The sequence below is a fragment of the Scyliorhinus torazame genome, chromosome 16, assembly GCF_047496885.1.
Source record: "Scyliorhinus torazame isolate Kashiwa2021f chromosome 16, sScyTor2.1, whole genome shotgun sequence".
In the NCBI taxonomy this organism is placed as follows: Eukaryota; Metazoa; Chordata; class Chondrichthyes; order Carcharhiniformes; family Scyliorhinidae; genus Scyliorhinus; species Scyliorhinus torazame.
Window position 1 is genome coordinate 200479689 of NC_092722.1, and position 26719 is coordinate 200506407.

General features: G+C 47.0%; 1 protein-coding gene across 1 annotated transcript; it reads right to left on the bottom strand.

Moving 5' to 3' along the window:
• Positions 1–3759: 3759 nt before the first annotated feature.
• Positions 3760–26707, bottom strand: LOC140392471 (uncharacterized). Its single transcript, XM_072477712.1, has 2 exons — positions 26324–26707; positions 3760–5819 (listed from the first exon to the last, which is right to left on the bottom strand). The coding sequence occupies exons 1-2, from the start codon at positions 26409–26411 to the stop codon at positions 3934–3936; spliced, it is 1974 nt and encodes a 657-aa protein (XP_072333813.1). The 5' UTR covers positions 26412–26707; the 3' UTR covers positions 3760–3933.
• Between the last annotated feature and the right edge of the window lie 12 nt (positions 26708–26719).

Genomic DNA, 26719 nt, shown 5'->3' on the forward strand with positions numbered 1-26719 from the left:
CTATCTGAAACAAAGACTCTTTTTTCCTTTCACTTATGATTCTTACTCATTTCCACCTCTCTGTGTTTGTCTGTCATGTGTGTGTGTGTGTGTATATAGCAGGCTGGGGGGGGGGGCAAGTTAAACTGAGAATTTGGAATTAGTTAATTGTTAACCAGTTGTATTTGCTGCATATTTCATTATAATTCTTGTTATAAATAAACAGTAATCGTGTTTACATTTACAAACCTGGTGACTGTAATTATTGGGCAGTGAAGGGTCAAAGACTTTGGATATTTTTCGAAGAATTATTGGCTAATTCATTTGTGTTGTGATTCTGGGTCAATTGGGACTGGAATTGATCACGCACTGACCCAAGGGGTTGTAACAATAGACAGAACATAGCCTCGGAATTATGGAAAGAGTTTCTCTCAATATGCCTCATCAAGCATGACTATTTAGAAAGGAATAACAAGGTTTGGAGTGTGCATCTAGCTGCCACCCAGAAACTCCTTGGATGAATTCACCTCCATAACTTTCCTTCCTCTGTCAGGAGCAGATGGACAGTCACATCAGCTCCAAAATATAGTGTATTATTGCAGGAATGTAACCCATTGATAATGGGCCCCCTGCCCAAAGGGAACCCCTCCCCCGAACCCCTCCCACAGACCTCCAGTAAAGGATCCCTGTCTGGAAGCTAGAGAGCAGTCCAGATAGGGGCAGTGAGAAGGATTGTGCTGCAACACTTACCTTGAAGCTCCACATGTCCATTCCTCAAAGGAGAACAGCTGTGACCTGTCTCTGGTTCACACAGATCCATGATCTGCCACTCATAGCTTTCTCACAGTGGTCTGTGATTGGCATCTACAAACCACCTGCAGCTTTGATTCATTCATCTCCCTTCAAAGCCTAAGTGGTGAAGCCACAATGTTTGCAAACATTGACCACATCAAAGAGAAGTGCAGTGAATCACACGCTTAAGTAATTGGAATGCCCTCAGTGCTCCTAATGCACTTACCTCTCTTTGATGTGATCCTCTTATTAATTCCTGATCCCCTCATTAATCCAGAACCGATCTATCTCTGTCTTAAAGACACTCAGTGATTTGGCCTCCACAGCCTTCTGCGGCAAAGAGTTCCATAGATTCCCCACCCTCTGGCTGAAGAACTTTCTCCTCATCTCAGTTTTAAAGGATTGTCCCTTTAGTCTGAGGCTGTGTCCTCTGGTTCTAGTTTTTCCTACTTGTGGAAACACCCTCTTTGCATCCACTCTATCCAGGCCTCGCAGTATCCTGTACGTTTCAATAAGATCCTCCCTCATTCTTCTAAACTCCAACAAGTACAGACCCAGAGTCCTCAACCGCTCCTCATATGACAAGCTCTTCATTCCAGGGATCATTTTTGTGAACCTCCTCTGGACCATTTCCAAGGCCAGCACATCCTTCCTTAGATATGGAGCCCAAAACTGCTCACAATACTCCAAATGGGTTCTGACCAGAGCCTTATACAGCCTCAGAAGTACATCCCTGGTCTTGTATTCTAGCCCTCTCGACATGAATGCTAACATTGCATTTGCCTTCCTAACTGCACGTTAACCTTAAGAGAATCATGAACAAGGACTCCCTCCCCTTTGTGCGTCTGATTTCCTAAGCCTTTCCCCATTTAGAAAATAGTCTATGCCTCCTCCATTACTCCTTCCAAAGTGCCTAACCTCATACTTTTCCACATTGTGTTCCATCTGTCACTTCTTTATTAGCTTGTCCAAGTTCTTCTGCAGCCCCACCCCCCTCCTCAATACTATAATAATAGTCTTTATTATTGTCACAAATAGGCTTACATTAACAATGCAATGAAGTTACTGTGAAAATCCCCTAGTCGCCACATTCTGGTGCCTGTTCGGGTAAACAGAGGGAGAATTCAGAATGTCCAATTCACCTAACAGCACGTCTTTCGGGACTTGTGGGAGGAAACCGGAGCACCCGGAGGAAACCCACGCAGACAAGGGGAGAACATGCAGACTCCGCACAGACAGTGACCCAAGCTGGGAATTGAACCTGGGACCCTGGAGCTGTGAAGCAATTGTGCTATCCACAATGCTACCCCTGCTGCCCTTAAGAACAAATAAATCTACACCATATCATTTTACCGTAATCCATGTACCTATCCAATAGCTGCTTGAAGGTCCCTAATGTTTCCGACTCAACTACTTCTACAGGCAGTGCATTCCATGCCCCCACTACTCTCTGGGTAAAGAACCTACCTCTGATGTCGCTCCTATATCTTCCACCTTTCACCTTAAATTTATGTCCCCTTGTAATGGTTTGTTCCACCCGGGGAAAAAGTCTCTGACTGTCTACTCTATCTATTCCCCTGATCATCTTATAAACCTCTATCAAGTCGCCCCTCATCTTTCTCCGTTCTAATGAGAAAAGGCCTAGCACCCTCAACCTTTCCTCGTAAGACCTACTCTCCATTCCAGGCAACATCCTGGTAAATCTTCTTTGCACCTTTTCCAAAGCTTCCACATCCTTCCTAAAATGAGGCGACCAGAACTGTACACAGTACTCCAAATGTGGCCTTACCAAAGTTTTGTACACTGTCTCCTTTGTTCGGCTCCTTTTCTAATCAACTCTGGCCAGCTCCTCCCTCATGTCTTTGTAGTTACTTTTACTCAATTGTAAAACCATTACATCTGATTCCAGCTTCTCCCTCTCAAACTGCAGGGTAAATTCTATTATATCGTGGTCACTGTTCCCTAAGGGTTCCTTCACCTTAGGTTTCCTCATCAAGTCTGCCTCAGAACACGTAACATCACCAAATCAGAATAGCCTATTCCCTAGTATGCTGTGTCACAAGCTGCTCAAAAAAAACATCTCGTAGACATTCCACAAATTCCTTTTCTCAGGATTCACTGCCAACCTAATGTTCCCAGTCCACCTGCATATTGAAGCCCCCCATGATCATTGTAATGTTGTCTTTCTCATCTGCCTTTTCTATCTCTTGATTTATTTTCTGCCCCACATCCTGACTACTGCTAGGGGGCCTGTACATAACTCCCATCAGGGTATTTTCCCCTTTGCGTTTCCTCAACTCTACCCACACACATTCTACGCCTTCTGATCCTATATTGCTTCTTGTTATCAATTTAATTCCATTCCTTACTAACAATGCAACCCGACCCCCTTTGCTCATCTGCCTATCCTTTCGATAGGGCACATATCCTTGTATATTTAGATCCCAGCCCTGATCCCTTTACAGCCACGTCTCTGTGATGCCCACAACATTGTACCGGCCAATTTCAATGTGCGCAACAAGCTCATTTACCTTGTTCTGTATACTGCGCACACTTCGGTACAACACCGTCAGTCCTGTATTGACCACCCCCCTTCTCATATCTGTCCCCTTTTCTGCTCTGCCTGAAGTTAGATTCCTTCTATACTCTCTGTTCTATTACGTGTTCTGGAAATCTTACTAACCTCTCGAGCGCTCAGCTCCTTTAACTAGTTGAAAGTCTTTGTCATTAAACTGCACTTCTGTCCTTTTCTTTAACTTTGATTTTCTAATTATCCACACAACTAAACCCTCCCCCCACTATTCAGTTTAAAGCCCGATCCACAGCCCTAGTTATGTGATTGGCCAGGACTCCAGTGACAGGATGAAGCCTCTCATTGTGAAGGTCAGAATTATACGGCTGCCTGTTCCTGGGATTTTTATTCAAATGATTTTATTCCTAGTTGTGATGCAGAAACTAGAATTATCTGTCCCCTGACCTGTGTAAATTATATGTTGCCCTGATTGGAATTTAATGCAGCAATTGTATTTCCCTCACGATTCTATCCTGAACAGTTCAATTTTTGAAATAGTTTTATTTTGAGTGATGTGGTTGAGGCAGTCATTGTCTCATTTATATGACAGTTGCTTTAAGGAAATAGTCTCCTGACCATTCTGAATGTGCTCAGAGCCTCAATGTTTGACTTTTGGTGAGAGCTTGCAGGCTTGAAGCAATGCCCGCCTGCTGTTCACTCAAAACTGCAAAGGTCTCAGCCATTTTATTAGCAGACTCGGCCAGACTGCTCAGTATAGGAACAACGAGCTCTATGCAAATCCTTTCCCTTTCATCTTTAGGGACAGGTTTAAATTGTTCAACAGTTTCTCTCTCTTCTTCCTCTCCTTTCCAAAGATAGAGATCTCTCTGAGTTGCCTGTGGTGACCTTCCCTCTGCTGGAGGTTCTATGATATTGAACAGGGTTACTGATGTTAGCTCCTCCGATCTGCTGGACAGGAGCAGGGCCTTTGCAGAATATCCCTCCAATTTATTTGCAGATTCTGATGGTAGAATGCTACTTTGTATTGGTGAGTACGATTGATCCACCTGGGTGACTTTCTTTGTTGGTTGATTCATTTGAATTGAGTTTAGGGATAATTCCAGCTCTCTGCCGGGGGGCTCCGATAGGACGGTTTGGAATGATCCCGGTTCTCCATGGGGCTCCGATAGGATACTTTGGAATGATCCGTGTTCTCCATGGGGCTCTAATAGGACGGTTTGGAATGATTCCTGATCTCCATGGGGCTCTGATAGGACGGTTTGGAGTGATCCCTGTTCTATGGGGGTCTCCAATAAGATTGTTTGGAATGATCCCTGTTCTCCATGGGGCTCCGATAGGACGGTTTGGAATGATCCCTGTTCTCCATGGGGCTCCGATAGGATGGTTTGGAATGATCCCGGTTCTCCATGGGGCTCCGATAAGATTGTTTGGAATGATCCCTGTTCTCCATGGGGCTCCGATAGGATGGTTTGGAATGATCCCTGTTCTCCATGGGGCTCCGATAGGATGGTTTGGAATGATCCCGGTTCTATGGGGTGCTCCGATAGGATGGTTTGGAATGATCCCGGTTCTCCATGGGGCTCCGATAAGATTGTTTGGAATGATCCCTGATCTCCATGGGGCTCCGATAGGATGGTTTGGAATGATCCCGGTTCTCCATGGGGCTCCGCTAGGATTGTTTGGAATGATCCCTGTTCTCTGGGGTGCTCCAATGGGGATCCAAAGTCAAGCAGAACTGGGGATAATATCCTTGATCTATGATTGTGATTTGCTGCTGAATCATTTTGGGATATAGGCTGGGATGATTTCAGTTTTATATTAGTTGGTTGTGAAAGTACAATTGTTTGTAAGGTTGATGGTAATAATTCCTGCTTAGTATTGGGGGTAAGTGGCGTTGGGACAGTACAGAACAATGCTGGTGTTGATTCATCCTCGATAATGGTTTGTTGTGGTGGTAAAATTGTGTAAAATGAGGCTGGAAATATGAGGCTTTTCCCTTCACTGCTGGATTGTGGGGGATGAATGGTTTGAGTGAGGAATTCCTCTGTCATGGTGGTCAGGTGTAAGGTTGGCAATGTATAAAAGGACACTGAGAATTCTTGCTCTCTGCTGGTAGACTCTGGTAGTGGGATTTTTCGAATGAATGTTTGCAATGATTCCTGGACTCTGTTGTTAGACTGTTGGTGTGGTGTGGGTGGTCGTGTAGACCCTGATTCAATGCTAAGGGATGAGGACATGGCTGAAGGTCCCTTTCTTCTTGTTGTCTGTGGTGGTGGGGGTGGGATGCTGGGAAATGTAATTGGTAACAATTCCTTGTTTCTGCTGGTAGGATATGGTGGAATTTTTTGGAAGGCTGTTTGCTCTCCTTCTCCACTCCTGGGATCTGATACCTTCATCCAGGAGAAGGTTGAGTTGGATGATTCTTCAACTCTGCTGGTCTGGTCTGAGAGTGAAAGTATTTCTTCTCTGTTGTCGTTAGTTCCAGTGAATTGGATTGACATGTCATCACTTTCCTCTGAAATAGAAGTTAAATAACTTTTAAGATTGGGAAAATATTTGTTAAAAATAACAGTTGATGAAGACTAGCTCAGTCAGGCTCTTGAATCCGTACATAAAAGATTTTGAAGTGGGAGCAGATACAAGAATCATCAAGTTTACAGATGATATCTAATTGGGAGGGTCACAAACTACTGGGAACATATTTATCAAATAAACCTTAAGAGATTGGAGAACTGGATTGACAAGTGGCAGAGGTGATTTATGTCGATAAAACTAAAGTTGTGAGATTAGAAAAGGATAGAAAACAACAGCAATATAAAATAAATAGTATTATTGAATGGAACATGCTCAGGAGAGGGATATTGAGGTACTAGTGGTGAAATGCTGAAACCATCAGTACAGTGGATGCTGGCAGCATGGAGCAAATAGAAGTTTGGGATATACAGTTAGAGACACACAAGGTGATCCATTTTCTAACTCAGCACTTCTGAAATATCTTCCTTTTTCCCTAAGTCAAGAATTCCTCTCCATTCTGGTTGATAGGTCTCTTGACTCACTTTGCACTAGAGGCTTGGATGGGGCAGAGTTTGTAAGGAGCATCCAGGAACGCTTCTTAAGCAGTATGTAGCCAGTCCAACTGGGGATGGGGCCGTACTGGACCTGGTATTGGGAAATGAGCCCAGCCAGGTGGTTGAAGTTTCAGTAGGGGAACAGTACAGGAAGTGACCATAATTGAGTACATTTTAAGGTAATGCCGGATAATGATAAGAGTAGTTCGCAGAAAAAGGTGCTAAATTGGGGGAAGGCTAATTACAACAATATTCATCAGGAACTGAAGAATCTAGATTGGGGGTGGATATTTGAGGGTAAATCAACACCTGGCAAGTGGGAGGCTTTCAAATGTCAGTTGATAGGAATTCAGGACGACATGTTCCTGTGAGGAAGGAGGATATGTATGGCAAGTTTCAGGTACCTTGGATAGTGAGGAATATTATGAGCCTAGTCCAAAAGAAAAAGGAGGCATTTGTAAGGGTTAGAAGGCTGACGGAGTCTGTGAGGAATATAAGGAAAGTAGGAAAGAACTTAAGCAAGGAGTCAGGAGAGCTAAAAGGTGTCACGAGAAGTCATTGACAAACAGGATTAATGAAAATCCCAAGGCTTTTTATACATATATGAAGAGCAAGAGGGTAGCCAGGGAAAGGGTTGGCCCACTCAAGGACAGGAGAGGGAATCTTTGTGTGGAGCCATCAAAATGGACAAGATATTAAATGAATACTTTGCGTACAAAGCGAAGGACTTGGTAGATGATGAGTCTGGAGAAGGGTGTGTTCTGGGTCACATTGAGATCCAAAAAGGAGGTTGGAGGGAAGCAAGGGAGGAAATAACTGGGGCCTTGACTGACATCTCTGTCTCCTCATGGACTACAGGTGAAGTCCCAGAAGATTGGCGAATAGCTAATGTTGTTCCTTTGTTTAAGAAGGGTAGCAAGGATAATCCAGGAAATTTCAGGCCAGTGAGCCTTACGTCAGTGATAGGGAAATTATTGCAGAGGATTCTTCGAGACAGGATTTACTGCCATTTGGAAGCAAGTGTACGTATTAGCGAGAGGCAGCACAGTTTTGTGAAGGGTGATCGGGTCTCACTAACTTGATCAGGTTTTTCGAGGAAGTGATGAAGATGATGAACGGATGCATGTAGAAATGGTACAGCGGTTATCATGGGAGATTTTAATCTGCATATCGATTGGTTTAACCAGGTTGGTAAAGGCAGCCTTGAGGAGGAGTTTATAGAATGTGCCCGGGAAAATTTCCTGGAACAGTATGTAATGGAACCTACAAGGGAACAAGCGATCCTAGATCTGGTCCTGTGTAATGAGGCAGGAGTGATTAATGATCTCATAGTTCGGGATCCTCTTGGAAGGAGCGACCACAATATGGTGGAATTTAAAATACAGTTGGAGGATGACAAGGTAAAATCAAACACTAGTGTTTTGTGCTTAAACAAAGGCGATTACAATGGGATGAGAGAAGAACTAGCTAAGGTAGACTGGGAGCAAAGACTTCATGGTGAAGCAGTTGAGGAACAGTGGAGAACCTTCCGAGCGATCTTTCACAGTGTTCAGGAAAGGTTCATACTGACAAAAAAGAAAGACGGTAGAAAGGGGAAAAATCGACCGTGGATATCTAAGGAGGTGAGGGAGAGTATCAAATTGAAGGAAAAAACATACAAAGTGGCAACAATTAGTGGGAGACTAGAGGACTGGGAAGTCTTTAGGGGACAACAGAAAGCTACTAAAAAAGCTATAAAGAAGAATAAGGTAGACTATGAAAGTAAACTGGCTCAGAACATAAAAGCAGATATTAAAAGCTTCTACAAATATATAAGACAAAAAAGAGTGGCTAAGGTAAATATTGGTCCTTTGGAAGATGAGAAGGGAGATTTAATAATAGCAGACGGGGAAATGGCTGAGGAGCTGAACAGGTTTTTTGGGTCAGTCTTCACAGTGGAGGACACAAATAACATGCCAGTGACTGATGGAAATAAAGATATGATGGGTGAGGACCTTGAGATGATTGTAATCACTAAGGAGGCAGTATTGGGCAAGCTAATGGGGCTAAAGGTAGACAAGTCTCCTGGCCCTGATGGGATGCATCCCAGAGTGTTAAAAGAGATGGCTAGGGAAATTGTAAACGCACTAGTGATAATTTATCAAAATTCACTAGACTCTGGGGTGGTCCCAGAGGATTGGAAAGTAGCAAACGTGACACCACTGTTTAAAAAAGGAGGTCGGCAGAAAGCGGGTAATTATAGGCCAGTAAGCTTAACTTCAGTTGTAGGGAAAATGCTGGAATCTATCATTAAGGAGGAAATAGCGGGGCACCTGGAGGGAAATTGTCCAATTGGGCAGACGCAGCATGGGTTCACAAAGGGTAGGTCGTGTCTGACTAATTTGGTAGAATTTTTTGAGGACGTTACCAGTGCAGTAGATAACGGGGAGCCAATGGATGTGGTATACCTGGATTTCCAGAAAGCTTTTGACAAGGTGCCACACAAAAGGTTGCTGCATAAACTAAAGATGCATGGCATTGAGGGTAAAGTGGTAGCATGGGTGGAGGATTGGTTAACTAACAGAAAGCAGAGAGTGGGGATAAATGGGTGTTTCTCTTGGCAACCTGTAACTAGTGGGGTCCCTCAAGGATCAGTGTTGGGCCCACAGTTGTTCACAATCTACATAGACGATTTGGAGTTGGGGACCAAGTGCAATGTGTCAAAGTTTGCAGACGACACTAAGGTGAGTGGTAAAGCAAAAAGTGCAGAGGAAACCGGAGGTCTGCAGAAGGATTTGGATAGGTTAGGTGAATGGGCTAGGGTCTGGCAGATGGAATTCAATGTTGCCAAGTGTGAGGCTATCCATTTTGGGAGGAATAACAGCAGAATGGATTATTATTTAAACGGTAAGATGTTAAAACATGCTGCTGTGCAGAGGGACCTGGGTGTGCTGGTGCACGAGTCGCAAAAAGTTGGTGTGCAGGTGCATCAGGTGATTAAGAAGGCTAATCGAGTTTTGTCTTTCATTGCTAGAGGGATGGAGTTCAAGACTAGGGAGGTTATGCTGCAATTGTATAGGGTGTTGGTGAGGCCACATCTGGAGTATTGTGTTCAGTTTTGGTCTCCTTACCTGAGAAAGGACATATTGGCACTGGAGGGAGTGCAGAGGAGATTCGCTAGGTTGATCCCAGAGTTGAGGGGATTAGATTATGACGAGAGGTTGAGTGGACTGGGACTGTACTCATTGGAGTTTAGAAGGATGCGGGGGGATCTTATTGAAACATATAAAATTATGAAGGGAATAGATAGGATAGATGCGGGTTGTTTCCACTGGTCGGGGAAAGCAGAACTAGGGGGCATAGCCTCAAAATAAGGGGAAGTAGATTTAGGACGGAGTGTAGGAGGAACTTCTTCACCCAAAGGGTTGTGAATCTCTGGAATTCCTTGCCCAGTGAAGCAGTTGAGGCTCCTTCTTTAAATGTTTTTAAGAAAAAGATAGATACCTTTCTAAAGAATAAAGGGATTCGGGGATATGGTGTACGGGCCGGAGAGTGGAGCTGAGTCCACAAAGATCTGCCATGATCTCATTAAATGGCGGAGCAGGCTCGAGGGGCCAGATGGCCTACTCCTGTTCCTAGTTCTTATGTTCTTATGTTCTTGTGACTGATGAAGGTAGAGCAGTGGATGTTGTCTATATGGACTTCAGTAAGGCCTTTTACAAGGTCCCTCATGGCAGACCGGTACAAAAGGTAAAGTCACATGGATTCAGAGGTGAGCTGGCAAGATGGATACAGAACGGGTTACAGCAGTGCAAGGGTGCTTTTCTGAATGGAGGGCTGTGACTATTGGTGTTCCGCAGGGCTCAGCTCTGGGATCTTTGCTGTTTTTAGTTTATATGGGAGGCACGGTAGCATAGTAGTTAGCACTGACGCTTCACAGCTCAAGGGTCCCAGGTTCGGTTCCCGGCTTGGGTCAGTGTCTTGGTGGAGTCTGCACGTTCTTCCTGTGTCTGCGTGGGTTTCCTCCTAGTGCTCTGGTTTCCTCCCGAAGTCCAAAGACGTGCAGGTTGGGTGGATTGGCCAAGCTAAATTGCCCCTTCGTATCCAAAAGAGTTGGGTGGGGTTGCCGGGATCGGGTGGAGGTGTGGGCTTCAGTGCAGACTCAATGGACCGAATGGCCTCCCTCTGCACTGTAAATGTTAGGATTCTATGATAAGGAGGAAAATGTAACTGGTCTGATTCGTAAGTTTGCAAACGACACAAAGGTTAGTGGAATTGCGGATAGTAATGAAGACTGTCAGAGGATACCGCCGGAAAAAGAACTGTCTGAGAGTTGGGTGGAGAGATGGCAGATGTAGTTTAATCCGGACAAATGTGAGGCAATGCATTTTGGAAGGTGTAATACAGGGAAATAGTAAATAACAGAACCCTTAAGAGTATTGCCAGTCAGAGGGATCTGGGCATACAGGTTCACAGGTCACTGAAAGTGGCAACACAGGTGGAGAAGGTAGTCAAGAAGGCATACAGCATGCTTGCCTTCATCGGCTGGGGTATGGCGTATAAAAATTGGCAAGTCATGTTGCTGCTGTATAGACCTTAGATAGGTCACATTTGGTATAAAGTGTTGAATTCTGGTCTGCACACCAGAAGAATGTGGACGGTAAGAAATCTTACAACCAGGTTAAAGTCCAACAGGTTTGTTTCAAATCACTAGCTTTTGGAGCACTGTTCCTTCAAGAAACAAGCGGCTGGGAGGCTGGAGAATCCGCCCTTAATTAAACTTGTCATTTTAAAACTTTTTCCCATTGTGACCATGAGACATCGCATTTCAGAGCAGTGGCCGAAAGCTAGTGTTTGAAACAAACCTGTTGGACTTCAACCTGGTGTTGTGAGACTTCTTACTGTGCTCACCCCAGTCCAATGCCAGCATCTCCACATCAGAGGAATGTGGAGGCTTTGGAGGTTTACCAGGATGTTGCCTGGTCTGGAGGGCGTTAGCTATGAAGAGAGTTTGATAAACTTGGTTTGTTCTCACTGGAACAATTTGGTTGAGGGGCGACCTGATAGAAGTCTACAAGATTACGGGGGACATGGACAGAGTGGATAGTCAGAAGCATTTTCCCAGGGTGGAAGAGTCAATTACTAGGTTTAAGGTGTGAAGGGCAAAGTTTAGAGGAGATGTGTGAGGGAAGTTTTTCACACAGAGGGTGATGGGTGCCTGGAACTCGCTGCCAGGGAGGTGATGGAAGCAGGGACAATAGTGACGTTTAAGGGGCATCTTGACAAATACATGAACGGGATGGGAATAGAGGAATATGGATCCTGGAGGTGTAGAAGGATTTAAGTTAGACGGGCAGCCTGGTCGGCGCAGGCTTGGAGGGCCGATAGGCCGTTCCTGTGCTGTACTTTTCTTTGTTCTTTGTTCTTTGTCCATCCCACTCTCCACATTTCTGTTCTCATTCCTTTCACTCCTCTCAGAATTATGGTAGTGTTCCTCTTCTCACTTTCCAACTCCCAGCTTTCACACTCAATGGATCATCCTCCACATTCCTGTCACTCCCATTGATATGTCACCACCAAATACATCTTCCCAATCCTTCCCCTCCCCTTTCAGGAGTTGAAAGGGATCATTCTGTCCATGACTGGCTCACTCCTCCGTTACCCAGCACCCCTCCTCCATCCTTTACAAACACAGGGGGCGCAACATCATCAGTTTCAGCAACAGTGGTTTACTTGCATTTCTTTCAATTCTGCCCCGGTCCCCTACACTATTCCGATGGAGTTCCAATGAAGATTGTCCAGTATTTTCTGTTTTTGTTTCAGATTCCAGCATCTGCAGTAATTTGCTTGTACCAATGAAGTTTAACCTATGTTAAAGGAACGGCATCTTATCTGTGGATTCGATACTTTAACAGCCTGCCTGAATCGATACTGTGTTCAACAATTTCCAATCTTTGGTTATTGTATTGAAAGGCAGGTGTTGCTGATGGTTCAGCTGTTGCAATTTACCAGACCTCTAAACCCAGTTTTTGCATTTGGCTCATTCCAACCCCATTTTGCCTTGCACCATCATCCTTTTGTCATTTCAGGTTTTTTGTCTTCCAATTTATGACAGAATATGCCATATGTTCTTTCCTCCAGTCTTCCCTTTTCCTGGCCAGAAGGCCGGAATTCTCAACACAATCCCACTCGCGGATCTCCCAGTGGTGTGGGGTGGTTCCATTGACGACAGCAAGAGCAGAGAATCCCGTCACCAGCAAATAGAATGCCGCCTTCTGCTGCCAAAAATTAAACTTTAAACGTTTTCCCATTCTGACCACGAGACATCACATTGAAAATTGGATAGAATTTGACATTGACCAGGTGGACGTGCGGCCACCATCAACTCAGACGATACCTCAGTCAGTGGGCGGAGATGTGGACTGGCAGTTCGCCGACAATAATGGAGGTAGTTAAGGGGATTAAAACCCCAAATCGACCAGAATTTAACATTGTCCATGTGATTTTAAGCTAGTCACACAGGCAACATGGGCAGACAGACTCACCAAATGTCATCTTTTTTCATGCAAGGGCTGGATAAAGAAGGGTCTAATGCAAACACTGGCTGAGTTTGGTGTTTCCAGGAGTGAGGTGAATCGGTGTTTTTGAATGTTGATAGAGTGTTTTCTGTGTTGGGTACATCAGAGTGCGGAGCTCACAGGACATTTCTGTCCTCTGGCATCAGATGTTTGGGTCCCTCTGTCACCCTTTGACCATGAGTGAGCTCCATTAAGCACCTCCTCCTCTGAGGAGGAGAGGGTACAAAGATTGAGGAGACCTGGTGGTCACATTCTGACAGATCGTGGGCCTCAGCGGGGAACACATGACTGGATCCGCGTTTAGTCCCGTTTTCTGCACAGAGGAGCTTCACTCGCCGTCATTTCAGGAAGAGATGGGAACACCATTTCTGAATAACACCCCGATCCCTCGCCCCCATGACCCCTGCTGGTGGTCGGATTCTCCCAAAGCCTCACTTCACCTTTAAGGAGGTCCTCACCCCTCACCACATCCCCCCACACAGGGCACCCCCTGGGCTCGACCCCTGTCTTACAAAAAATGCCAGTTTGGCATCTTGCCAGTGTCAGCCTGGCACCCCCTTGGGCAACTTGGTAGTGGCAGGCTGGCACTGCCTGGGTGCCAGCTGAAAGTGCCAGGGTGCCACCCTACCCAGATGGCAAGCATCTGGGGCCTTCCAATCCACCGATCCAATCCCCTGGGAGACACAGCAGACACCATCTCCCTGGCCCTACACTCATCCCTAGAGCATCTCGACAACAAGGACTCCTATATCAGACTCCTATTTATTGACTACAGCTCCGCATTCAACACCATAATCCCTGCCAAGCTCATATCAAAGCTCCAAAACCAGGACTTGGCTCCTCACTCTGCAACTGGATCCTCAACTTTCTGACCCACAGACCACAATCAGTAAGAATAAACAACAACACCTCCTCGACAATAGTCCTCAATACGGGGCTCCGCAAGGCTGTGTACGTATTCCCCTACTGTTCTCCCTGTACACACATGACTGCGTGGCAAAATTTTGTTCCAACCCCATCTACAAGTTTGCTGACAATACGACCATAGTGGGCCATATCTCGAATAACGACGAGTCAGAATACAGGAGGGAGATTGAGAACCTAGTGGAGTGGTGCAGCGAAAACAATCTATCCCTCAATGCCAGCAAAACTAAAGAACTGATCATTGACTTCAGGAAGCAAAGTACTGTACACGCCCCTGTCAGCATCAATGGGGCCGAGGTGGGGATGGTTAGCAGTTTCAAATTCCTAGGGGTACATATTTCTAAAAATCTGTCCTGGTCCACCCACGTCGACACTACAACCAAGAAAGCACAACAGCACCTATACTTCCTCAGGAAACTAAGGAAATTCCGCATGTCCACATTGACTCTTACCAACATTTACAGTTGCACCTTAGAAAGCATCCTATCTGGCTGCATCAGAGCCTGGTATGGCAACTGCTCGGCCCAAGACCGCAAGAAACTTCAGAGAGTCGTGAACACAGCCCAGTCCATCACACAAACCTGCCTCCCATCCATTGACTCCATCTACACCTCCCGTTGCCTGGGGAAAGCGGGCAGCATAATCAAAGACCCCTCCCACCTGGCTTACTCACTCTTCCAACTTCTTCCATCGGGCAGGAGATACAGAAACCTGAGAACACGCATGAACAGACTCAAAAACAGCTTCTTCACCGCTGTTACCAGACTCCTAAATGACCCTCTTATGGACTGACCTGATTAACACGACACCCTGTATGCTTCATCTGATGCCGGTGTTTATGTAGTTACATTGTGTACCTTGTGTTGCCCTATTATGTATTTTCTTTTTATTTTATTTTATTTTCATGTATTTAATGATCTGTCTGTGCTGCTCGCAGAAAAATACTTTTCACTGTACCTTGGTACTCGTGACAATGAATATATCCAATCCAACCCCCACGAGTGCCATTCTGTCTGGTCCCCATTTGCGGAGTTGTGGAGAACAGAACTGAAAGGTGCTGGCCTGAGGCCGACATCGGGAAATGCAATTGGGCGGAGAATAGCTTCCGACGCCAAAATCGTGGCAGGCGCCAATTTGATGCCAAAACATGATTTTCCGTCACCTCGAAAACAGCATCAATGCGTTTCACTCCGCATGTACAGTAGACACCATTTGCATACCATTAGAGGACCTGACCCGGCATTCTCCAAGACCGCCTCGATTCTTCGCCTCCATTGGGGTGAGTTCCTGACAGCGAGGTTCATTTTTGATTTTAAAAATCATGAAGCAGATGCCATGGTTGCTGAGGGAGAGAGAGGGGGTACAGAAGGTGTCCAACATTGCCATAGTTTGCTGTCAGTCGTGCCGTTGACCGGGGGGGCTTCTGCCAGGGCCGGGGGGAGTAGCAGGGGTTGGCCAGGAAGTGGGCTGTGGGGTCGGGGTGGACAGACATGGAACACCATTGCCACAGCCGGCAAGGCAGCCATGCAGCTGTGCACACTGCTGACAGCCGCTGTGAACTTGGGGCCACAGATTGTATGTGTGTGTGTCCCAGGCCACACCCTTGGTGCCCTCAGCCCCCAGCCGACCCATCAGCGGATGGGCGTGCTGCAGCACAACCACTGGTAGACTATGATAGAATTTACCCTGCAGTTTGAGAGGGAGAAGCTGCAGTCAGATGCAACGGTATTACAATTAAATATGGGTAACTCCATAGGTATGAGGGAGGAGCTGGCCAGAGTTGATTGGAGAAGGAGCCTAGCTGGGAAGACAGTGGAACAGCAATGGCAGGAGTTTTTTGGGGTTATTTGGGAGGCACAACAGAAATTCATCCCAAGGAGGAGGAAACATGCTAAGAGGGAAGCCAAGGACAGCATAAAAGAAAAAGAAAAAGCATACAAAATGGTGAGTATTAGTGGGAAGCCAGAGGATTGGGAATCCTTTAAAAGTGAGCAGAGGACAACGAAAAAAGCAATAAGAGGGGAGAAGATGAAGTACGAGTGCAAGCTAGCTTGTAATATAAAGGAAGATAGGAAGAGTTTCTTTCAATATATAAAAGGTAAGAGAGAGGCAAAAACAGACATTGGACGACTGGAAAATATGGCTGGAGAAGTAATAATAAGAAACAAAGAAATGGCAGAGGAACTGAATAGTTACTTTGCAACAGTCTTCATGGTGGAAGACACCAGTGGGATGTCAGAGCTCCAGGAGAACCAGGGGGCAGAAGTGAGTGCAGTGACTAAGGAGAAGGTTCTGGGGAAACTGAAAAGGTCTGAATGTGGATAAATCACCTGGACCGGATGGACTACACCCCAGGGTCCTAAAAGAGATAGCGGAGGAGATTGTGGAGGCATTGGTGATGATCTTTCAGGAATCACTGGAGGCAGGAAGGGTCCCAGAGGACTGGAAAGTGTATTTTGGAACACCGCTGTTTAAGAAGGGAGGGAGGCAGAAGACAGGAAATTATAGGCCGGTTAGCCTGCCTTTGGTCATTGGTAAGATTTTAGAGTCTGTTATTAAAGATGAGATTGCGGAGTATTTGGAAGTGCAAGATAAAATAGGCCTGAGTCAGCACGGCTTTGTCAAGGGGAGGTCATGTCTAACAAATTTGTTCGAGTTCTTTGAGGAGGTAACAAGGAAGTTAGACAAAGGAGAACCAGTGGACATGATTTATTTAGATTTCCAGAAGGCCTTTGACAAGGTGCCGCATTGGAGATTGTTAAATAAGTTATGAGCCCATGGTGTTAAGGGTAAGACCCTGGCATGGATACAGTATTGGCTGACTGGCAGAGGGAGAGAGTGGGGATAAAGGGGTCTTTTCCAGGTTGGCAGCCAGTGACTAGTGGTGTGCCTCAGGGGTCTGTGCTGGGACCACAACTTTTCACAATATACATTAATGATCTGGAAGAAGGAACTGAAGGCACTGTTGCTAAGTTTGCAGATGATACAAAGATCTGTAAAGGGGCAGGTAGTATTGAGGAAGCAGGGGTGCTGCAGAAGGACTTGGAATACAATGTGTAAAAGTGTGAGGTTATGCACTTTGGAAGGAGAAATGGAGACATTGACTACTTTCTAAATGGGAAAAGGATTAAGAAATCAGAAGCACAAAGGGACTTGGGAATCCTTGTTCATGATTCTGTTAAGGTTAATGTGCAGTTAGAAAGGCAAATGAAATGCTAGCGTTCATGTCAATAGGGCTAGAATATAAGACCAGGGATGTACTTCTGAGGCTGTATAAGACTCCTGTCAGACCCCATTTGGAGTATTGTGAGCAGTTTTGGGACTCGTATCTAAGGAAGGATGTGCTGGCCTTGGAAAGGGTCCCGAGGAGATTCACAAGAATGATCCCTGGAATGAAGAACTTGTCATATGAGGGGCAATTGAGAAGTCTGGGTCTGTACTTTTTGGAGTTTAGAAGGATGAGGGGGAATGGTATCGAAACTTACAAGATATTGCGAGGCCTGGATAGAATGGATGCAGAAAGGGTGTTTCCACTTGTAGGAGAAACTAGAACCAGAGGGCACAGCCTCAGACTGAAGGGATGATTCTTTAAAACAGAGATGAGGAGGAATTTCTTCAGCGAGAGGGTGGTGAATCTGTGGAACTCTTTGCCGCAGAAGGCTGTGAAGGCCAAATAACTGAGTATGTTTAAGGCAGAGATAATATGTCCTTGATCAATAAGGGGATCAAGGGTTATGGGGAGAAGGCAGGAGAATGGGAAACAAATGTCAGCCATGATTGAATGGCAGAGCAGACTCGATGGGCCGAGTGGCCTAAATCTGCTTCTACGTCTTATAGTCTTCCAAACTAGTTTAAATCAGGGGCTGGTTAGCACAGGGCTAAATCGCTGGCGTTGAAAGCAGACCAAGGCAGGCCAGCAGCACGGTTCAATTCCCGTACCAGCCTCCCCGAACAGATGCCGGAATGTGGCGACTAGGGGCTTTTCACAGTAACTTCATTTGAAGCCTACTTGTGACAATAAGCGATTTTCATTTCATTTCATGTCATTTCAAACCCAGCCCAGTGGCATGAACAAATTTCCCTGCTGGGATATTTGACCCCTCCAATTTAGCTGAAACGCATCCTGATTATGCAGGTCCCATCTGCCCCAGAAATGATCCCAATGATCCAAGTATCTAAAGCCCTCCCTCCTGCACCTTCCCTCCAGCCACACATTTATCATCCTCCTATTTCTATACTCACTCGCCCGTGACACAGGAAGTAATGCCAATACCACAACATTTGAGGTCTTGTTTTTTAATCAGCCAGAATTTTCTCATATTCCCTCTTTCCTCTCCTAATTACTTTCTTAAACTCCATCCTTCACTTTCTGTACTCCACTAAAGCCTCTGCTGACTTGCGTCCCTTGTACTTGCTAAAGCCCTGGGCTTGTTATTCCTCTTACTCTCGAGGGAACATGTTGCGCCTGCACCCTCCCCATTTCCTTTAGGCCCCCAACTGCTCTTCAGATTTCCCCACAAATAACTCTTCCACAAGTCTACCTTGGCCATAATGGGCAGCACGGTAGCATTGTGGATAGCACAATTGCTTCACAGCTCCAGGGTCCCAGGTTCGATTCTGGCTTGGGTCACTGTCTGTGCGGAGTCTGCACGTTCTCCCCGTGGGTTTCCTCCGGGTGCTCCAGTTTCCTCCCACAGTCCAAAGATGTGCAGGTTAGGTGGATTGGCCATGATAAATTGCCCTTAGTGTCCAAAATTGCCCTTAGTGTTGGGTAGGATTACTGGGTTGTGGGGATAGGGTGGAGGTGTTGACCTTGGTAGGGTGCTCTTTCCAAGAGCCGGTGCAGACTCAATGGGCCAAATGGCCTCCTTCTGCACTGTAAATTCTATGATAACCTGCCTTATTTTATTAAAATCTGCTCTTAAATTGTTCCATGTTGTGCTGGAACATCTCAACCACCAGCTTTATTCCCCAGAATTACATCCAGCAGCAGTTAAGAGTGAATCACATTTCTGTGGGTCTGGAGTCACCAATAGACCAGGTAAGGACGGCAGGTTTACATTCATGAAATACATTAATGAACCAGATGGGTTTTTACAACAATTGACAATGGTTTCATAGTCATCATTCAATTTATAATTCCAGATTTTTATTGCATTCAAATTTCACCATTTGTAATGCTTGGGATTTGAACCCGTGTCCCCAGGGCATTGCACTGGATTACCAGTCCAGCGACAACACCATTATGCCACTACCTCCCCTCTACATATTGACCTACAAAGTTCTCCTGTATACATTTTACGAAATCCACTCCATCTAAGCTCTTAACACTATGACTATTCCAATTAATGTTGGAAAAATTGAAATCACAGTCAAAAGGGGTGAAATGGACTTTCAGGATAGAAGCTGCAGCAGGGCTGTGTCCTGGGGGTGTTTGGTGGTACAGAGAGACTGCTGCTGTGGTTGACCCCGTTACAGGTCTCCACAATATTTAAAGATGGCTTGAAAACTTCACAAACACAAAGCTCCTCATTCCCCTGACCCCTGACTTGAAACGCTTCAACCCCCGAACAACCCCAACCCCCGTGAAGTATGCCCCTACCCCCAACCCTTCTCAAGCACTGGGGCAACAGCTCGTGTCCCTGAGCTCATGTCGGTAAATGGAAATAACAACTCAGCTCCTCACTTCCCCTCAGCAGCCATTGCGCCAGCTTCACGTTTTGGAACAGGAATACAAAACAATGCCCTCGTGACTTCTGCTGGAGAGCCGGGTAATTCCCTGGAGGCCGCTGCATTTGTGTCATTCTCGTTAATGAGATTGAAATGAATGCAAATTAGGGTTAATGATATTCTTGCAATTTCTGGGTGTGACCCAGAACTCAGCATTGGGAGCGGGCTGTGAGAATCGCAAAATAGCGCGAACCTCGATGTGTTTTCTAGCTCTTCGCCTACCGTTCCTGGGTCTAAGCTGGTTGCAACGCGGTTGCTGAACTGCGTCTCATTGGCGGGTTCTTCCGCTTTGCCAGCAGCACTCACGCCCGGACATTCCTGCCCCATATCTTTCAGGATAATATTTTCTTTTAAATGTGGGCCTGAATTTTACCTTTGGAGTGCGCACAAAGTTGCCCGAGTCTGCGGTGGGTATAAAACCCATTCTGGTCACAACATATGGTTCGTCCAGTTCAGTTTCTGGTCAATGATAACCGCCAGGATGTTGATGGTGGATGATGATAATTCAGTTGAATGTCATGGGGAGATTCTCTCATAATGGAGGTGATTATTTTTTCACAGTCTAGGCTAACCTACCTATAATTGCCCATGCGTAGGTGATAGGGCATTAATAATTCACCTTCGGGCAGCGGATCTGCGAGGGACATTCTCCTGGGAGTGGAGGATAAAGGGAGCGTGGAGCTGGGGGCCCTCACCCACCTTCAGGCAGCAGAGAGCATCGACTGTTGCCTCACAGCTCCAAGGTTCCAGGTTCGATTCCCAGCTTGGATCACGGTCTGTGCGGAGTCTGCACATTCTCCCCGTGTCTGCGTGGGTTTCCTCCGGGTGCTCCGGTTTCCTCCCACAAGTCCCGAAAGACGTGCTTGTTTGGTGAATTCTCCCACGGTGTACCCGAACAGGCAGCAGAGTTGGCAACTAGGGACCTTTCACAGTAACTTCATTGCAGTGTTAATGTAAGCCTACTTGTGACAATAATAGTAAAGATTATTAAACCTGCAGCTTGAGCAGCAGCTGGAGACACTGGTGCACAACAGGCCGAGTGTAACGTGGATAGCACATTGAGAGAGGTGGTCACACCGCAGCTCAAGGAACAAGAGGAAAAAAGGGAATGTATGACCACCAGGCAGGCCTGGAAGAACAGGCAGGTAGCGCAGGAGTCATAAGACATAGGAGCAGAATTAGGCCACTCGGCCCATTGAGTCTGCTCCACCATTCAATCATGGCTGATATTTTTCTCATCCCCATTTTCCTGCCTTTTCCCATAACCTCTGATCCCCTTATTAATCAAGAACCTATCTACCTCTGTCTTAAAGACACTCAGTGATTTGGTCTCCACAGCCTTCTGCGGCAAAGAGTTCCACAGATTCACCACCCTCTGGCTGAAGAACTTCCTCCTCATCTCCGTTTTAAAAGATCGTCCCTTTCGTCTGAGATTATGACATCTGGTTCTAATTTTTCCTACAAGTGGAAACATCCTCTCCACGTCCACTCTATCCAGGCCTTGCAGTATCCTGTAAGTTTCAATAAGATCCCCTCTCATCTTTCTAAACTCCAACGAGTACAAAACCAGAGTCCTCAACCGTTCCTCAAACGACAAGCTCTTCATCCCAGGGATCATTCTTGTAAACCTCCTCTGGACCCTCTCCCCTGGGGTCCCGCTCACAAATCAGCATTCCATTTTGGAAGCTGGTCAGGGTGCTGGTACCTCAGAGAAGTGCAGCCAGAGTCAAGTGTCTGGCACCATAAGTGGCTTGGGCAGGGGGGCGGGGGGGGGGGGGGGGGGGGGAGGAAGGGCAATAGTAATAAGGGATACATTTGTCATTTCTGCAACCAAAGACGTTACTCCAGGATGGCATGTTGCCTCCCTGGTGTCAGGGTCCAGGATGTCACTGAATGACTGCAGGGCATACTGAAGGGGGTGAAAAGTCAGGGGTTGTGGTACATGTTTGTGCCAACGATATAGGTAGAATGCAGGGTGAAATCTTGCATCAAGAGTTCAGGGAGCTGGGCAGTATATTAAAGACCTCTAAGGTTGTAATATCTGGGTTCCTCCCGGTGCCAGGTCCTAGCGAGTATAGAAATAGGACAATAGCACAGATGATAGTGTGGCTCAAGAGTTGGTGCAGGAGGGAGGTTTTAGATTGCTGGATCACTGGGACATTTTCTGGGGAAGGTGGGACATATACAAGAGGGCTGGTCTGCTTGCAGGTACGTTTGCTAGTTCGGTTGGGAGGAGTTTGAACTAGTTTGGCAGGGGGAGGGGACAGAGCGTATTAGTAAAATAGAGTCACATCTTGCTATGGTAAAGGAAGCAACTTAGGGTGGGTTCAGCAATGTTGAATGCCAAGAGTGTAAGGCAAGGTTGGATAACATAAAGATAGATAGTTTTTTGAAGAATAAAGGAATTAAGGGTTATGGTGTTCGGGCGGGAAAGTGGAGCTGAGTCCACAAAAGATCAGCCATGATCTCATTGAATGGCGGAGCAGGCTCGAAGGGCCAGATGGCCTACTCCTGCTGCTATCTCTTATGTTCTTATGGATGGTCCTTATGAGTTCAGGACATGGATTGTGACATTGCTGCCATCACAGAGACATGGTTAAGGGAAGATCAGGACTGGTAACTTATCATTCCGGGCATCGGATCTTTAGGCGAGACAGAGGAGGGTGTAAAAAGGGAGGTGACCTATCTGGGCTACCGCATGGAGTGGAAAGGCCTCCACCCAGTTGCAGACAGAGAACGGGCCATCCAGCAAGCCCCCATGCTGAGAGGAGCGATGAACCACCGACTGTTCCTGTGGAACTGCGTCCATGCGATTCTTCCAGCTCCGGCACCAGGGGTCCATGTCCTTCTTTCTTAGTAGCGCACACTCAAAGCGGCTGCTGCCCATTAGATGCCATCGAACGGTTTGAGGGCGACGGTGAGAAGCTCAGGCTCTTGTTTAGTTGTTTACTCCTCACGGCGTTGCAGAGGCGCTGCTCTCCGAAAATGGAGCCCCATTTACTAGTATGGATTTCAAAACTTTCATGAGGGCTAATGGAGTGGGCCAACAGTGCAGACATTGTAGAATAATCAGAAGATGGGCTCCGGAAAGGAGCAGCTTTGGTCTTACCCTGTCCGACTGGCCACACTTGCACAAGGCCACATGGTACGTGTACAATTCCAGAGAGACGGCGCCAACTGGGTTCTGGGCGCCTGGATAATCTCCGCGATCGGAGCTCTGGACATCCCGGACACTGACACAGCCCCGGGCACCCTGGACACCCCAGACACTGGCACGGCCCCGGGCACCCCGGACACCCCGGACACTGGCACAGCCCCGGACACCCCGGACACTGGCACGGCCCCGGGCACCCCAGACACCCCGGACACTGGCATAGCACCGGACACCCCGGACACCCTAACGATGTCCCGGACACCCGGCACAGCCCCGGGCACCCCGGACACTGGCACAGCCCCGGACACCCCGGACACTAGCACAGCCCCGGACACCCCGGACACTGGCATAGCACCGGACACCCTAACGATGTCCCGGACACCCGGCACAGCCCCGGGCACCCCGGCACGGCCACAGACAGTGGCACAGCCCCGGACACCCCGGACAGTGGCACAGCCCCGGACACCCCGGACACTGGCACAGCCCCGGACACCCCGGACACTGGCACAGCCCCGGCACCCCGGACACTGGCACAGCCCCGGGCACCCCGGACACTGGCACAGCCCCGGACACTGGCACAGCCCCGGGCACCCCGGACACCCCGGACACTGGCACAGCCCCGGGCACCCCGGACACTGGCACAGCCCCGGGCACCCCGGACACCGCCCCGGGCACCCCGGACACCCCGGCACGGCCCCGGACACCCGGCACTGCCCCGGATACTCTGGACATTCCGGACTCCCCGGACACCCCAGCACTGCCCCAGCCACCCGGCACTGCCCCGGACACCCCGAGACACCCCAGCACAGCCGCGGTGCTACCCCGGAACGGCTCCGGCACTGCCATTGCCATGGGCCGATGGCGGTTCAACACCGAGATGCTGGATGCCGAGGATTCCGACTCCGAAATGGACATTTGCCATGACAAGCCTCCTGACCGCTGCCCACGAATGGTGATAACGCCATGGCGATGGACGAGGAAACATCGGTCTCTTGACCACTCTATGTCACCTGGTCCTGTCTGTCCTGAGAGGCAGTGATGGGCAAAGAGCTGCAGCAGGGGAGGGGGCTCCTCTTCCACAGTTCATTAGTTGGTTGCGTTTTCAGACTTTTGGGGGGAGGAATGTTGTTACTGACACAAGAGCCATGGGACAGGCTCCCTGTGAGTCTTCAGCTTCCCCGCAGAGCCCTTTCCACAGTCAGAGAGCAAACAGAATATAAAAGCCCGGCTTGGGTATTCTTCCTTCGAACTAACCCTTACCAGAGTAAATAATCTTTTGCACCATATGCTTCCTGTCTGGCTGCTTATTTAAACTTAACAGTTAGCCAAAGATATTAAGGGATACAGAGGCAGGTGTTAGACCATAACACCATAAGACATAGGAGCAAAATTGGGCCACTCGGCCCATCGAGTCTGCTCTGCCATTCAATCATGGCTGATATTTTCTCATCCCCATTCTCCTGCCTTCTCCCCATAACCCCATATCCCCTTATTAATCAAGAACTTATTTCTGTCATAAAGACACTCAGTGATTTGGCCTCCACAGCCTTCTGCGGCAAAGAGTTCCACAGATTCATCACTCTCTGGCTGAAGAAATTCCTCTTCATCTCTGTTTTAAAGGATCGTCCCTTTAGTCTGAGATGGTGTCCTCTGGTTCTCTGGCCCCAAACTGCTCACAATACTCCAAATGGGATCTGACCAGAGCCTTATGTAGCCTCAGAAGTACATCCCTGGTCTTGTATTCTTGACATGAATGCTAACATTGCACGGTAGCATTGTGGATAGCACAATTGCTTCACAGCTCCAGGGCCCCAGATTCGATTCCGGCTTGGGTCACTGTCTGTGCGGAGTCTGCACATCCTCCCCGTGTGTGCGTGGGTTTTCTCCGGGTGCTCCGGTTTCCTCCCACAGTCCAAAGATGTGCAGGTTAGGTGGATTGGCCATGATAAATTTCCCTTAGTGTCCAAAATTGTCCTTAGTGTTGGGTGGGGTTACTGGATTGTGGGGATAGGGTGGAGGTGTTGACCTTGGGTAGGGTGCTCTTTCCAAGAGCCGGTGCAGACTCAATGGGCTGAATGGCCTCCTTCTGCACTGTAAATTCTATGATAATCTATGATTGCACTGCCGAATGAACCTGCACATTAACCTTTAGAGAATCGTGAACAAGGACTCCCAAGTCCCTTTGTGCTTCTGATTTCCGAAGCATTTCCCCATTTAGAAAATAGTCTATGCCTAAATTCCTCCTTCCAAAGTGCATAACCTCACACTTTTCCCCATTTGTCACTTCATTGCCCACTCTCCTAGCTTGTCCAAGTCCTTCTGCAGCCCCCTTGCTTCCTCAATACTGCCTGTCCCTCTACAGATCTTTGTATCATCTGCAAACTTAGCAACAGTGCCTTCAGTACCTTCTTCCAGATCATTAATGTATATTGTGAAAAGTTGTGGTCCCAGCACAGACCCCTGAGGCACACATCAGCCAGGATCTCATGAAATGGGGGAACATGCTTAAGGAGCCCAATGGCCGCCTTCTGCTCCTATTAACTGGTGGAATGTTGCATGGAGATATTTGGCCCATGATTCCTAAATCAAACCTTTTGAAACTGAGCAAAGGAAAAGTGGTGAATTGATAAAAATAATGAAATAAACCAAATTCACAGTGAGAAATATTAAGAAATCCAATAATGCAGAAAATTACTTCAATCTGCTCTGCAGACACGGAGAGGCGACAGAACCATTCTCACTGTCACACATCAAGGTGCACTATTTTAATTATAATATTTACTGTCACAAGTAGGCTTACATTAACACAGAAAGCCCCTTAGTCGCCACATTCCAGCGCCGCCTGTTCGGGTACGCAGAATTCTCAACTGGTATGGGAATTGAATCTGCGGTGCTGGTTTTGTTCTGCATCACAAACCAGCTGTCTGGCCCACTGAGCTAAACCAGCATTAACAAAAGAGCCTCAACTAGAACCTGAATTGAAATCTGAGGACAAGAATTATTGACCAATGGAAACGTTTTTTTCTAACTGGTTTTATTGAACCAATACTGAAATTTTGTTGGAGTGTGAGACAGGACCGTGTTCCCGAAATCTCAGTCTCGATGGGCCGAATGGTCTCTTTCTGAGCTGTAAATTCTATGTCTACCAGCATGGAAGGTTCCAGAATGTTTCACAATTACTGTCACTGTCCAACGAGAAAATGCCTTTGGTGGGGTTTTTTGAGCGGTTTAGCACACTAGGAGAGTGTTCTGCTCTCTGGAGAGCAATGAGCAAGTTTTAACCATCAGAACTGTCTTTGAGGTTAACACTCATCTAAACGACGGTCTGACTGTTTAACACTTAGTCCAACATCGGCTGAGCTAATTTGTGCCTCCAGATTAGAGTTTGAATCCACAATCCTCCGGATTTAGGCACAATATTGCTGTTCCTCAAACTACAATTCTTCATGTGTCTCTGAGACAAGTTCCTTCACCTCAAATGACAGTGATTAACACCCAAAGAATCTGCTTTTCATTCAACTATGGCGCTCAGCATCCCTGCCTCAACCCAAGATGCTGCGCCTGAGATGTGACATTTTCAGCTTACCTTGCAACAAGCTGTGTTGGGAAGCTGCAACGTTTCTTTTTTGGATTTTCTTGAAGAAAACTGTCAGGTTGGAGATCCTGTTGCCCATCAGGACCCCGCCAGAAAGAGAAGGCCTCTCTATCTCTTTCGCTCACTTTCTCTTTCCAACTCTCTTCATAACATCGTCTGATTCTCTCATGTCTGGAACTTGCTGTTGGCGGAGATTCACTGAAAAGTCGTGTCCCAGTTCCCTGAGGATCAATATCCAGAGCCTTTTTGTAATCTTCCTCGACCACTAATGTTAGTTAAGGTTTCTCTTGTTATATTTCCTCAATCCACATAGATTTATTTTATTATATTTATACTTTCGATCCTTCCTGTATTTTCTTTCTCTCTCCCCTGGTATTTTCTTGCTGC